Below are 15,250 nucleotides of genomic sequence, written 5' to 3'. Positions count from 1 at the left end.
GAGTTATTGGCAATTGAAAGTGTATCTCTTTTCGAGAGACGTGGGTGTCCCTGAAAAGTACCTTTTTTGGTGTAGGGGTGAGTTTAAGCAATCAACTTTAAGTGCCTGAAGCCTTTGCCACGGCCAAGGCCTACTTCTGGACTGCGTACTGTTGATGATGATGATTTGGTTGAAATCACTAAGGGTGGTACGGTAGGCTTAGTCACAGGGTTGACGTGTTTAGCTCGGGAAGGTCGTATTCTCTTCGGTCGTGATAAAGAAGTCTGATACATTTGTTTCAGACTTTTTAACTGCGCTAAAATGTCCAACAGTACCGTGACCGTTTGATTTTCACCCTCTTGTTTCTTTGCTGCTACTTCTTCTTGTTGTTTTTTTCTTACCTCTTCTTCTTGCTGCTGTTGCTGTAGGAGGAAAGCTTGTTCCGCTTCCTTTTGTCGTTGTATAAATTTTTCCAATTCTTCTTTCTGTCTCTGTCTAAAATTCTCCACTTGCGGTAATGTAGGTGACGAAGGTTCCGGAACAAATTCTTGCGAGGTAATAAAATCCACAAAATCCCAATTTACCTCTTCTGAAAGTAAGTCCGGGTTCCCTTGGGCGGTCTCCACTGCTGGTGCACCCCAATGGATCGTTTTCTGAGTTTCCGTCATGTTGAATCACTGTCGCATAGACTGACTGCACACAGGCGCTAGCGAATCTATATAGACCACGTGACGTCACAGACTGCTCTCTTCGGATTGGATGCGGGCTGACTGAATTGTGTAACGCGTGTTTGGATTGGTCAATGAACTCAATCCGTTTCAATCCTTCCTCTACCTATAAATAAGTGCAGTTCACTGCATTGATTCACCTGTTCTCGGCGCCTCAAGATGTGGACCGATGTGCAATCTTCTACGCTTGTGTCTTCGATGATGTTCCGGACGGACATACCCATGTATGTCCAGTCCAAGTGGACAGTTGTCCACAGGACAGACACCAGTCTGTGGATACGCAGGATCTACGTAGAAAGACAAGGATGCCTCAAAAGAGTCCTGATTTACGATCCTACAGTGAGGCGCAGCCTAAGGACAAGAAGAAGACCAGTGCGGTGCCCCTTATGTTAATGGATACATTAACATAAACCCAAAGGCCCTTTTCAGGGTCACCCACATTTCTCGAAAAGAGATTGACTTTCCATTGCCTACCCCATTTTTTTAAAATTTTTTTTAATTTTTTTTTTTAAAAGATAGAGTGACCCAAGACTTTTTTACCATTGTTCAATTGCCCTTGAGGCTAAACAGTCCCACCCTGTTTATTCCCATATTCCCGTGTTCAATTCCCCTTGAGGCTAAACAGTCCCACGATTTTTCGTCCATGTTAAATTTCCCTTGAGGCTAAACAGTCCCAGGGTGGTTAATGTTAAATTTCCATTGAGGCTAAACAGTCCCAGGGGGGTCTGTAATGCTAATTCCCATTGAGGCTGAATCGTCCCACATAACTACTTAGATAACTTAAAACTGAATTGAACTTTTTGTGCAAATTTTATGCATTGTAAGTAAGTGAATGTGTAATTTATATATTAAATTGGAACATTTCTCGTTCTCTCTCATTTGTTCCTGCTTGAATATGCAACACATCGTGGTTTCTTATAAATTATAACTTTGATTTATTTTATTTTATATGTCATGTATGAATGGCCTGAGTATGTTTCATTTTCCAATAAGGTTTTGTTATATTCTCTTTTGTTCTTTCTGTAACATATGTCTTTCATTCACTCACAAGTGTCAATGACATATGTTTTTATCCATAACCAGGTAACTGATTAACAGTGCAATAAGCTGTGTGATAATCTACAGTTATAGGTTACTAATTAACAGTGCAATAAGGGGGATGCAATTGCACTTATCATCGAAATTACAGCACAATTTCGAAATGTGTAATCCAGATTGAAAACCTATGACGTGGCTTATGTAATTAGGATTCACAGAAGTAAGAAAATACATTTTTGGGAAATTCAGGATGTAAAACTGAAAGTATATTTTATTTTGCCATTCTTAACACAAGCTAAAGAACAGAGTATATGACTTGTCACTTGGATGTTATTTGTAAGGACCTTATCTTGCGTCTATTATATAATGTAGCTAGCCTAAATCCGTAACATTGTATCAACACGGAATGTGCCAAAACAGCTGGTATGTGGCAGTCCACGAAATATCTGTTTTAGTTCATTCAGAAACAAATTTAAACAGCCACAACGTAAAGAGCCTCTTACGCGAGTGTACATTATTTGTGTACAAATCAAAAGTGCTGGCGTCTGCGTCCATTGTTTGTTTACAATAAAAAGTAGTTTCTTTCTGCACGTGAATGCTATATGTGTATTGTCGCGCGGATTCAATATCGGGTAATACTGCACGATTCTAACAATGTAAAGTTAACGGGGAAAAATGAACATATAATAATTATAGGTTACTAATTAACAGTGCAATAAGGTGTGTGATAATATATAGTACCGTGTGTTGCACTGTCATAAAAGGGGCAAACTGCAATAACCTGAATGACTATTCCAATCAATATAAATCAATGTCTTAAACAAAACAAAAATAAAACAATGCCACTGATCACTTTAGAAACAAAGACTACAGGCCTCTCATATATAATGTTTATAATACTTTATCATTTATTTACAAACAAATGAACCAGTAATGACAGGCCCAATTAGCTGTGGTCTTATTCAATTCACAGCCTTCATAGAATATTTGCAAATTAAATTTATGCTTGTTATTGATTATGAGTAGTTATTTAAACTACTGAAGAACACAAAGGGTGCCTATTTAAACTAATGAAAAATTATTTTTGTTTCTTTGATTTCTTGATGGAAATGGTCATAGTTTAATTTAGCTTGACTACCTTTCATTATGCACATTCTGTCTGTTTTGCATGCGTGACTTCTGTCCATGATTCTATGTTAAACTTTAGATTGATTCTATGTTGAACTTTAGATTGATTATGTGTTAAACTTTAGATTGATTCTATGTTGAACTTTAGATTGATTCTATGTTAAACTTTAAATTGATTCTATGTTAAAATTTAGATTGATTCTATGTTAAACTTTAGATTGTCATCATTCATAAATAGAATCATTATATAGCATTTGAGTTGAAGTCTAGTTATGTTTACATTTAGGTAAGGTTTTCCAATGTATGGTCCACATTTGTTTATGCTATTGGTCAGGTGAAAATGCATATAAGTATGGATGTGATAAACCAAACAAGTCATTCAAAATATAGATCAGTCTGTGGTAATTCATTTTTATCAGAGCTTGCAGTTGTACTGTTTTAGTTAGATACCATTCAAGAAGTTATTATTTTTAAATATTCATTGGAATTCTTAAAATCTTCATTGACTGTTATATTAATACATTATTTTGATTCTTGTGAAATTGTTCGATACATTTTTGATTGCATCAAGACTATCTGAATTCATTTGGAACATCTACAAATATTTTGGACACTTAGGCTTATCTGTAACTTCTTTCAAAATATTTTAAGTAGCTTTTGAATTTTCAAGTTGTATTCAAAGGAAATAAATTGTTGATTAACTAAATTAGTGGTTTCATATTCTTTCTGTTAAATATTTTAAGGCCTTGAGTAATAACACTTTGATTTACTTTGATTTAATCAATATATATATATATATATAAATATATATATATATATATATATATATATATATATATATATATATATATATATATATATATATATATGTTTCAAAATAAGTTTTAGAAAATTCGTATTTGGCCATGACACATCTGTACCTTGCATGTAACACTGGATCATATATTCATAATGGCAGCATCAAACTTGTGCCATAGGTAAATTACCTGCAGTAATAATTGTAGTAATAATAGGAGTATCCACCTTAATCAATAATCTGATTTTTGCTTGTATATACCTGTGAAATAAAGTACACAAAAAGTGCCGTTGTTTAAATTTCACAGACTCAGATTCGAGGTTTGCTAAACAAGTAATATGAAACAACCACAACAGACCTAATTGCATATGTTTCTGTTATCTGATTATATTCCTTTATTCTATCATTTTGGTAGTAATTTAAAGAAAGGTAACAAACTACTTCATCGATTCCATGTTCCCAAAGTAAATATGATATGAAAATATCAGCAATTTATAAGTTAATAAAGTTCTCAATCTACTATTTCATTCATAAAAGCGGTGTTGGGTTGGGGGTTCAGTTTGTAAAAGAAAACTATCATACTACAAAGAAACTTTGAATGTTAGAATACAGTTACATGAAAAAAAACTATTTGCACCTAAGTATTTGGGATGAAATTCAGGCTGTTATGTATTTGTCTATGGCTTTGATAACAGAGATATCAACCAAAGAGCACCTGTACCCCGTTTATACTTTGTCCATAGTATACTATGAAAAAGGATTAAATACATGTGAAACAAGGAAAAAAAACAGAAAACTAGAAGAAAGAAACACAAAATCATTTTCCTACATACTAGAGAACAATTTCCAGGATTTTCCAGGGTAAAAAGGAAATTTGTGTTCGGAAGTATCTGGAAACCCTGTATGCTGTCCCTGGAAATGACTGAACAGGCCTGGAAACGATTGAACAGGCCTGGAAAAGTAATGGACATTTTATAATTTTTTTTATCTATTTCAGCATGGAAAAGCTTGGAAGAAAACTTAGTTAATTTTCAGGATTGGAACTTTGAATTATTGTTTCAAGCTTCTGCTAGAGTTTGTCTTATCCCTTAAGGAAATAACTTATTCTGACTTAATACTTACTTGATGATAGTTCTGCCAGAGGTGCTATGTTTGAAAGGAAATTTGTATTTCTAATGATGGTTATTACTTGTGTTATTTCAGTTTACAATTTGCTATTGAAGAGACTGTTTCAAAAGTCATGACTCTGAGCAGCAGGCTGATGAGTTACAAATTATTTCAATTTTTTAAATTTAAATGGAAATGTATTAGACTGGTATAAGGTCAGAAACTACTAGTAGCCGTTATGTGTACAAAGTTTATAAAATGTATGACTTTATTTATATAATGACACAAGTTGCTGTCTGTGAGGGAGGATGAAGAAGCAGCTTTCTAAAAATAAAATGCATTGAACTGAATGGGAATCGGCTTTTATTTTTAGATGGAGAGGTTTACGTAATGTAATCACTCACTTTAATATAGAAAGCCCAAGTATTGACATATATTATGATAACATAACAGACACAATTATAGAGGCAGCTAACCGATGCATCCCAAAGACAACTAATATCCAAAATAAAAACCCTGTACCATGGTGGACTAAACAGTGCACTATAGCACATCAAGACAAAAAGGGCCTTAAATAAATATAAATGCACCAAAAATTCTATCTACTTCCAGCAATATAAAGATTTAGAAAAAGCACTAAAACAAACTATAAAAACTGCTAAAATTAATCTATGGCAAACCTTTTGCTCTAAACTGAGTCTAAAATCAAACTCATAATAAATATGGGATAAGATAAAAGCTATAAAAGGGAAAGCAACTACCTCAGCCCCAAAAATTAAAAATGCTATAGCAAATAAAGATAAGGCAGACCTCCTAGCGAAGCATTTTTCGAACATGAGTAGCAACAGTAATCACACCAGAAACTTTCAAGAACACAAAAAACTAATGGAGGAAACCCAACCTCAAATGTTTCAAGACAAAAGAACAAAAGAATCTCACCTAAATAGCGACATCACAGTACATGAACGGGAGATAGCCCTACGATCCAAAAACGAAACATCCCCTGGTAAGGATCAGTTAGGTTACATTATCTACAAAAAACGACCTATCAATATAACAATAGCCATAATCAAAACTCTTTAATAAGATATGAGCTAAAGGCCAACTACCCACCAAATGGAAACAGGCCATAGTAATACCAATCCCCAAGCTAGGTAAAGATCCCAACAACATAAATTCGTACCGACCCATCTCCTTTACAAACAATATTTGCAAAATAATGGAGACAATAATCGCAAATAGGTAAAAACACCACCTAGAAATCAATAACCTACTCTCCATAAATCAATGTGGCTTTCGGAACAAACAGTCCACCACTGACCAACTTCTCAGATTGGAAATAGACATCAAACTCGCTTTTAACGCACATAGGAAAACCGATCGCAACCTCATAGCGTTTTTTCTAGACCTAGAAAAAGCGTTCGACCTAGTATGGACCAATGGACTAATGGCCAAATTAAACCAATTTCGAATAACGGGACGCCTGTTCAACTAGATTGGCGATTTCCTCACAGGTCGGAATATTACCACAAGAATAGGCAACACCGATTCGGAAGAATTTTCACTTGAAAATGGAACACCGCAAGGCAGTGTAATAAGTCCCCTACTATTTAACCTAATGGTGAACGACCATGACCTCAATGCAGCCTCCGCAAAAATAAACTTGTCACAATTTGCAGATAATAGTGGCATATGGAGGAATGGAAATCCTGCCAATAATACAGTAGTTAAAGAAATCCAGCAAAGCCTAGACAACATAGGGAGATGGGAGGACAAATGGGATTTCAAAATATCTCATGAAAAAACTGCGGCAATCATATTCACCCCCAAACGAAATAACAACCTAGTCTATCCAAACTTCCATATACAAAATCAATTAATCAAATACGTAACAGTAGTAAAATTCCTAGGAATGTTCTTTGACAACCACCTCACATGGAAACAGCACATTGAACAACTCACCCAGAATTGTAACAAAGATCTCAATTTACTCAGGAACATCACAGGGACTGACTGGGGATCCAACCAGGAAACCCTCCTCACGATATATATATAACCCTTATTAGATCAAAACTGGATTACGGTTGCCAAGCATATAACTCGGCTAAGCAACCTGTATTACAAAAACTTGACACTATCCAGAGAAAAGCCTTACTATTATGCACAGGAACACTCCCCTCAACATCATTGGAAGAACTACAAACACTAACAGGATAACTGCCCTTAAAATTACGTAGGCAAGAACTGCTCCTCCGATAATCCATTCGATTAGATACCCACCCAGACAACCATCCCACCAAAATAGCTATAAATAAGTGTAAAGTTGCCTTCAAGCCCAAAATCATACCTATCACACCAAGTGGCAAAGTAATCCTTGAACTAAGAGAAAAGATACTTCTACTAACAAAACAGGTAACAAACAATACAGACCAGAACAAATCACCATGGTTACAAAAACCACCAAGGATTAACATTGAAGCTACCAAATTAGGTAATAAAGAAGGACAAGAAAACTTACTAAAACCTGTACTGGTAAACGAAATCAACCAAAAATACACGGACTATGTTAAAATATATACCGATGGATCAAAATCAAACAACCCACCAAGAACAGCAGCAGCAATAGTCATCCCTGGATTCAATATACAAACGGGATCCAGATTACCTAACTATTGCTCAATTTACACACTGAATTCTGGGCTATACTTGAATCACAACAATGGATCAAAGACAACCAAATACCTAAAGCAGTCATTATAAGCGATTCCCTAAGCGTTATCAAATCGATCCAAAATCGCAATACACACTTTAGGGAACAATTCCTCGACAGAGCATGCCAATTAATCGACGATATCACCACATCACATCAATTAGTCGAGCTCATGTGGATACCGTCGCACATTGGAATCTCTGGCACCGAAACAGCAGACAAAGTTGCACAAACCAAACTAGGAGATCAAAACTCTATCAAGCTTAACTATAGCTCTACAGAAGCACTAAACTTCGCATAATCATATATAGACCAAACATGACAAGATTTTTGGAACTCCTCCACAAAAGGTAAAAAGAACCATGAAACCTCAAAACAAAACGTAGATAGGAACATACAGCTACCTAAGGGTACCTATTTAGAACAGAAAACCATAAACAGGATAACAACTGAAAAAACTAAACTAGCAAGCAGGTTTGGAAGGTTTATAGGACCCAAACCAGCAACCATTAACTGCTTTAACTGACACACCACCGAAGATCTACACCACGTATTCAATATATGCCCAAAATATCAACCCGCTCGGAAAATATTTATCAAAAACCAAAAAGAGATTGGATCACCACAAACATACCCAGAGTTACTTATGAACTCTAATAAAAAGAAACAATCAGCATATAAAAATATAAATAAATTCATATATTCAGCAGGACTTAGGAACAAAATATAATTAATATCCTCACAAAACCAAAAGACCCAGTAACTAGCTAAATAAATTTAGAAGCCACCACATAAAAACCCATAACATATCATTCAATTTTATAAAAGTATTAATAAATAATTCACTTACGAATCACCTATCAAAAAACTAAGGAAACCGCAAAATCTTATGTCCTTGATGTCCTTAACGAACCGAGTAATCAGCTAGGACTCCGATCCTAGATGTCCTTAACGAACCGTGTAATCGGCCAGGACTCCGGTCTCTTGCTAAATAAAGTATAAATAACATTCAATCTCTAAGAACATTAATAAATGAATAACTTAAAGAGGCAATATCTAAAAACTTATAAATAACATAACGTAGGAAGCACACCCTAAACACCTCGATTAGTAATACCATAATAACCTTGAAAATCTCTCTTAATACATGATTTCTACTAAGAACCTCTGTAAACAGCATAGGACAATCCACCCCCACCCCCCTTTTTTTAGAACATTTTGAAGAAGAAAAAATAATGGAGAAAAAAATCGCAAGAAACACCAGGCAAATGTAGCAAGAAACCAGCGATGTAAAGCAAGGAGGACCGTTCCCGAGCTCTCCTTCCCACTAATGACAGCCAACCATTCAACTGTAAGGGACCTTTATGGACCCACAGATTGAGGCCAAACTATCAGGGTTCCTTGAATCCATAAAAATCTGGGGGAGGTGGCACCATTCCCTTCCCCAGGTACAACTAGTAGGCTGCGGTGCAGTCAGAAAAAAGTGGCACATGCACAATTGTGCGCACGCCACTATAATTAAACTCAACCACAAAAATTACAACAGTTTATTGACAGGATCGCAAATTTATGGTTTATTTATTTGTATAAGTACTTGTAGTAATTTTAGGCAAATAAATAGCATCTGATTTGCTGTTTTTTTCCCGTATTTTGGCAAGTACGTGTCAAGTTGGAAAACAGCTTAGACCTTAAAGCGCATCTCGCGAATTCCACAACATAGCATTGTTCAATACGTTTCTGACCTACATAATTTGCAGTTTAAAGCTAAATCTTTAATAAAATAATACCTTGGCTTTGCTTTCAATGATTTACATATTTTTCTGAAAATATCTGCCCGATGATTTACGAAAACATATAACCTAATAAACTGGTACATCCCAGACTTAGCGAAGTCCGCCATTATTTCCCGTTAGGCCTACTGGTTCATTTACAGTTTGAAACTAATTTTATGACGAAATAGTATACAAGAGGCAGTTAATATATAGTCAGATCACCGATTCTGATCTTAAAGCACATGTTTGTATGTTTTATCATCAAAGGACATCGTGCAGGAAATTGATATTTGCTACCTTACTCGGAAAAGGATTAATGGTCAATCAGCTATCAAAACATATGCTTGTGAATCGGCAAGAGTTTGTTTGTCAAATAATTAATAACATAACTAGACCTAGCTACTGATCTATTGATGAATACATTTGCTATGGAACTAGAACTAACCGGGCTAAGGCGAGGGGCATTTTTCTTAAAGTATGGTCAGTCAATGTACCTCTTACATTACTCTTGTTTGTCCATCAGTGATACTAAATTGTGTCAACCCAAGTAAGGACTTATTCCAAACACTAGGCTAGGCATCACACTTTCTTACACTTAGCTACTGTCCTATCCAAACTATCAATTCTAGCAGCTTTAGCACTCTTCTACATCTCGTTACAATCTTCGTAAGTCTGCCGTTTAACCTCAAAATACTTATCCAAATTTACGAATGACATTGTGTCTAAGTCTCACCATGTCTTGATTCTCGTGCACTGCTTATTCCGATACATTCGGAAATGAACACAGTAACGAATGTTAAAGTTGTTTATTTGATGTACTTTTATAAATGACCACATGTACATCTCTGGGCCTTTCTTACTCTGAATTCAATCACTGTAAATATCATTACCTTTCCCACCGGCCGACAGTCAAAGCATTTGAACTTGCCGCCCAGCTATTGCATCGTGTTCTTTTTTATGTACTCTTATAATGGCAGTAACATGTGTGTACATCAAGGGGTCTTTCAGTCATTGAAATATGTGATTGTAAATATCAGCACATTTTCCCACCTGATGTGGCTGAAGCAGGACTGGCAAGTCTTTGAATTTTTTCCGCACACCTATTACATGCATATGGAGGACTCCCGCCTCATTTATTTTTTGCGTCCCGGATCAAAAATTAGCGTCCAAATACGCGTAATTAAGCGTTTCCGAGATCCATAACTTATGGATTATTACCATCTCACCTCTGTCTGCGTGGGTTCGAGTCTCAGGTTTGGCCAATGTGAGAAAACTTGCCAGTAGCTTATCGTGGGTCTTTGGTTTCTTCAGGGGTTTTCGCAGGTTCTTCCTTCACCAATTATACTGGCTTCCATGAATAGCCAATCTTGTGCTGAAAATAGCGTTAAATCCTACAACAACAACAATTCGTTTTGCCTGGGTGAAAATAAAGAAGTACTCAAGTACATGTACATGCATATGTATGTATGTGAATATATATTTTTACATAAGACTGATTTTACTAATTTTGATCTTTATGCTTTGAATTGTTTCTTCGGCTTCCTTTCAACTTCATTTTAAGCTGAACATAGGAATTCATATTTTACAAATATTACTGCATTTTTTAATTTTTACAATAGTAATCAAGCTATTTGGTATATTTTGCAACAAAATTCAATTTCAGACCAAAATGATATAAGCTCAGAACACATAGTCAAGACTCTGCGGACAGGCTAAGCCAAATAATTATAAAATCTCGGTTTTCTCAACAATAAATTGACAAAATTCAATGCATACCTGATGTGGTAAGAAAAAAGCAAGCTCAGTAGAAATGAATACATGAACTGAAACAGGGATGGTCCTGGCTTATAAAAAGTTCTTGCCCAAAAAATCGTCAACCTCAATATTTTATCATCAGTTTTCATAAAATGTTGCCAGAACAAGCAGTGAATACTTTTCCAAGTCTACTAACGTAATAAGCAATGAAAATTGAAAAAGAAAGGAGAGCTATTACTGTATTGCCAACAAGCAAAACAGCCATAATATTACAAAATAAATCATTACATTTACTGTTTTGCACTACTTACATGGTCTTTGCATCCCGCATCCTTTCATGGTCCCTTTGAATGTCTCCGCTCCTAATCCATGATTGTATGTACAAATCAAACAGCCAAAGAGGTTGTCAGAAGAAAAAAATCACCAGATGGTATATTTTGTTGCAAATAAGGGGTAAAAATCGCAATTTGTGACACTTTTTTTCATGCTCTTTTACAGATGCTAGGCAGAATTTGGTCACAATGACACTAAACATTTCACTTCATGCATGCTGAAATAAAACATAACCAGTATCCATCCAGTGTACACAACAAATTTCCCATTACAAAAAGAAAAGAAAATTTTGCAAAGGCAGTAAATTTAAAAGGGATGACAAATTCAATTATAAAATCCTTTGCAAATTAGACAGTTCAGCATCCAAACTGATGGATACGAAATGCTGAATTAGAAATCAAATTGGCTTCTGTTTGATTTTAGGAGGATCAGTGAAATTAATACAGGATCAGCAATAAATTCATTTTAGTAATTAAAAGCCCTGCATCCGATGAGATTTGAGATAATAATGATTAATATGATTCATATCCATATATATAAAATATATGTTATTTCCTAATTTTATGAAATAATATTCAAGTACTGAAATGTGCAGCTTTTGACCATTCATTAATTAAGAAACATGATAAATTACTTCAGCCGCATGATGTAATTATAAATTAGTTATCCTATTAATGGAACCATGGTAACATTACATCACCAGCTGCTGCATGCTTACATCTTTTATATGCGAACATGAACATCATAACACTGAACATATTATAAGAAATGAAAAGAGACTGATATACAGATAAAAATGAAAACAAAGAAACAGAATACTTTGTTTTATTTAGCATACCAGATTATTATTACCAGTAGTTAGTTATTTATTGAATCCCTGTATTTGACATACACAATCCCTGTATTTGACATACACAATCCCTGTATTTGACATACACAATCCCTGTATTTGACATACATATATATTAATTATGTTATTCAGGACATTAGATAATAAAGACATTGGAATGAACTGCAATTTCTTGAGCTACAAAATCGCAAATAACATGGAGGATACATTGCTTGAAATGAGCGAATAAATAAGATATTTCACTGAGTGGATACAAAGCATTTTTATTAGCAATGAAGCATAAATGTTTCAGTCTTAAATGGTTCTCATCCAATGTAACTTCATGTGCAACTTCAGACATCCATTTTATGTTTTAACACACGTTACAAACTTAAATGTTTATGTCCCCTGTATGTATCCTCATATGCACATTTAGATTTCCACTTCTACTAAACCCTGCACCACATATTTCACACTTACATGGTTTTTCACCATCGTGAATCCTCTGGTGCACCTTCAACTGTCCACTCTGACAAAACATTTGATTACATACTTCACAATTAAATGGTTTTTCTCCAGTATGAGTCATCATGTGTATCTTCAGATGTCCACAATGAGAAAAATCTTTATCACATATTTCACATTTAAATGGCTTTTCTCCAGTGTGTATCCTCATGTGCTGCTTTAAATCTCCATTCCTTCCAAATCTTCTATCACATATTCCACACTGAAAGGGTTTTTTCCCTGCATGTATCATCATGTGCGCCTTTATACCTCCACAGCTACTAAACCCTGTACCACATACTTCACACTTGTATGGTTTTTCTCCAGTATGAGTCATCATGTGTGTCTTAAAATTTCCACTATGAGTAAACCTTTCATCACATATTTCGCATTTAAATGGCTTTTCTCCAGTGTGTATCCTCATGTGCCGCTTTAGATCTCCATTCCTTCCAAATGTTTTATCACATATTCCACACTGAAAGGGTTTTTCCCCTGCATGTATCATCATGTGCGCCTTTAGATTTCCACTTCTACTAAACTTTCTATCACAAATCTCACACTTACATGGTTCTTCCATAGTATGTGTCATCATGTGCGCCATTAGATTTCCATATTTAATAAACCGTGCACCACACACTTCACACGTACATGATTTTTCTCCAGTGTGTATTCTCATGTGCCATTTTAAATATCCACTCTATAACTAAATATTCATGACATATTTCGCATTTAAATGGTTTTTCTCCATTATGTATCTTCATATGCTGTTTTAGGTTATCACCTCTACTAAATGTTGCATCACATTCTTCACATTTAAATGGTTCTTCTCCAGTATGTATTCTCATGTGCTACTGAAATGCTCACTCTGGCTAAACATGTCATCGCATACTTCAACTTAAATGGCATTTCTCCAGTATGAATCCTCGTGTGCATCTTTAGCGAAAAGTATCGTTATACACTTCACACTTCACAGTTAAATGGTTTCTTCATATTTGGCTCCAATTCGAATAACGCAACAATTGGGAATCCCGAATTGTTGCGCTCTTTTTCAAGAAATTGCGTGACCGTGTCAAGCGATTTAAACAGTTGTTGTTGTTGTTGTTGTGGGGTTTAACGCCATCCTTCAGCACGATAGGCTATACATGGCGGCCAGTATTAATGGTGGAGGAAGAACCCGGAAAACCCCGGAAAGAACCACCGACCCACGAGAAGCTACTGGCAAGCTTTCTCACATGCCCACATTGGTTGAATCTTAAACTCGAACCGCCGCAGACAGAGTTGAGATGGCAGTGATCCGTAACGAAGAGCGCTTTAGACCACTCGGCCACTCGGGGCCCCCGATTTAAACAGACCGAGTGGGAGATCCGTAAAGGACAAGTAGGTAAAGACCATAGCAAGTACAGAACACCAAATTAAGAGATGGGCAGAACATTTTGATGATCTGTTGAACAGGCCAGCAAAACTAAATCCCGCATAAATCCACCCAGCCAACGCAGATCTCCCCATAAGCTGTGACAATCCCACCAGAGACGAGATCAGGAAAGCCATCACCCAGCTGAAGAACGGCAAGGCAGCTGGACCTGATGGCATCTCAGCAGAAGCCCTCAGAGCAGACATAGATGCTTCAGTGGAAATGCTACACCACCTATTTGAGACGATCTGGGAGGAAGAGGAAATACCGACTGACTGGAAGGAGGGACACCTCATCAAGATCCCAAAGAAAGGCGACCTCAGCAACTGTTCCAACTACAGAGGAATCACACTCTTATCAGTACCAGGAAAAGTCTTCAACCGGGTCCTCTTGGAGAGGATGAAGGAGGCCGTTGACCCACAGTTACAAGATGAGCAAGCGGGCTTCCGGTAGAACAGATCCTGTACGAACCAAATAGCTACTCTTCGCTTCATACTCGAGCAATCGTTGGAGTGGAATTCTTCACTCTACATCAGCTTGGTCGATTATGAGAAGGCATTTGACTGCGTGGACCGAGAGACACTCTGGAAACTTCTCCGCCACTTCGGCATCCCAACGAAGCTGGTGAACATGATCAAGAACACTTACAACGGAATGTCCTGAAGAGTCATTAGTGCAGGACAACACACAGACAGCTTCATAGTGCAGACTGGCGTGAGGCAAGGCTGCTTGCTGTCGCCGTTTCTCTTCATTCTTGCCATCGACTAGATTATGAATACGTCCACCAATGGGCGGATAAATGGGATCTAGTGGACATTGTGGAGTCAACTTGACGACCTGGACTTTGCCGATGACCTAGCACTCTTGTCCCATAGTCAGCAGCAAATGCAGGACAAGACCGACGTACTGGTAGCCACAACAACACAGATTGGTCTCAACATACACAAAGACAAGACCAAGATCCTCAAGATCAATTATGCCAGTAACAACCCAGTCACACTGCAAGGAAGTTTCCTGGAAGAGGTGGAGTCCTTCACGTACCTGGGTAGCATTATCAACCAACAGGGTGGCGCATATGCAAATGTCAAGGCAAGGATCGGAAAGGTGAGAGCAGCTTTCATAAAGCTCAAGAACATCTGGAGCTCCAAAGAAATTTCCTT

General features: G+C 36.6%; 1 protein-coding gene across 1 annotated transcript in view; it reads right to left on the bottom strand.

Moving 5' to 3' along the window:
• The window catches only part of LOC149781937 (uncharacterized), a 110,037-nt gene that overhangs the window by 54,158 nt on the left and 40,629 nt on the right, over positions 1-15,250 (bottom strand). Inside the window, exon 4 of the mRNA XM_089935033.1 lies at positions 12,570-13,376. Within this exon, the coding sequence (XP_089791159.1) occupies positions 12,570-13,376 (807 nt within the window). The remainder of the gene's footprint in view (positions 1-12,569; positions 13,377-15,250) is intronic.

Source organism: Sinohyriopsis cumingii, chromosome 15 (genome assembly GCF_028554795.1).
Source record: "Sinohyriopsis cumingii isolate HCF-2022 chromosome 15, ASM2855479v2, whole genome shotgun sequence".
Classification (NCBI taxonomy): Eukaryota; Metazoa; Mollusca; class Bivalvia; order Unionida; family Unionidae; genus Sinohyriopsis; species Sinohyriopsis cumingii.
Note: the sequence above shows the minus strand (reverse complement) of the source record. Positions and strands in the feature narration are given on the sequence as shown.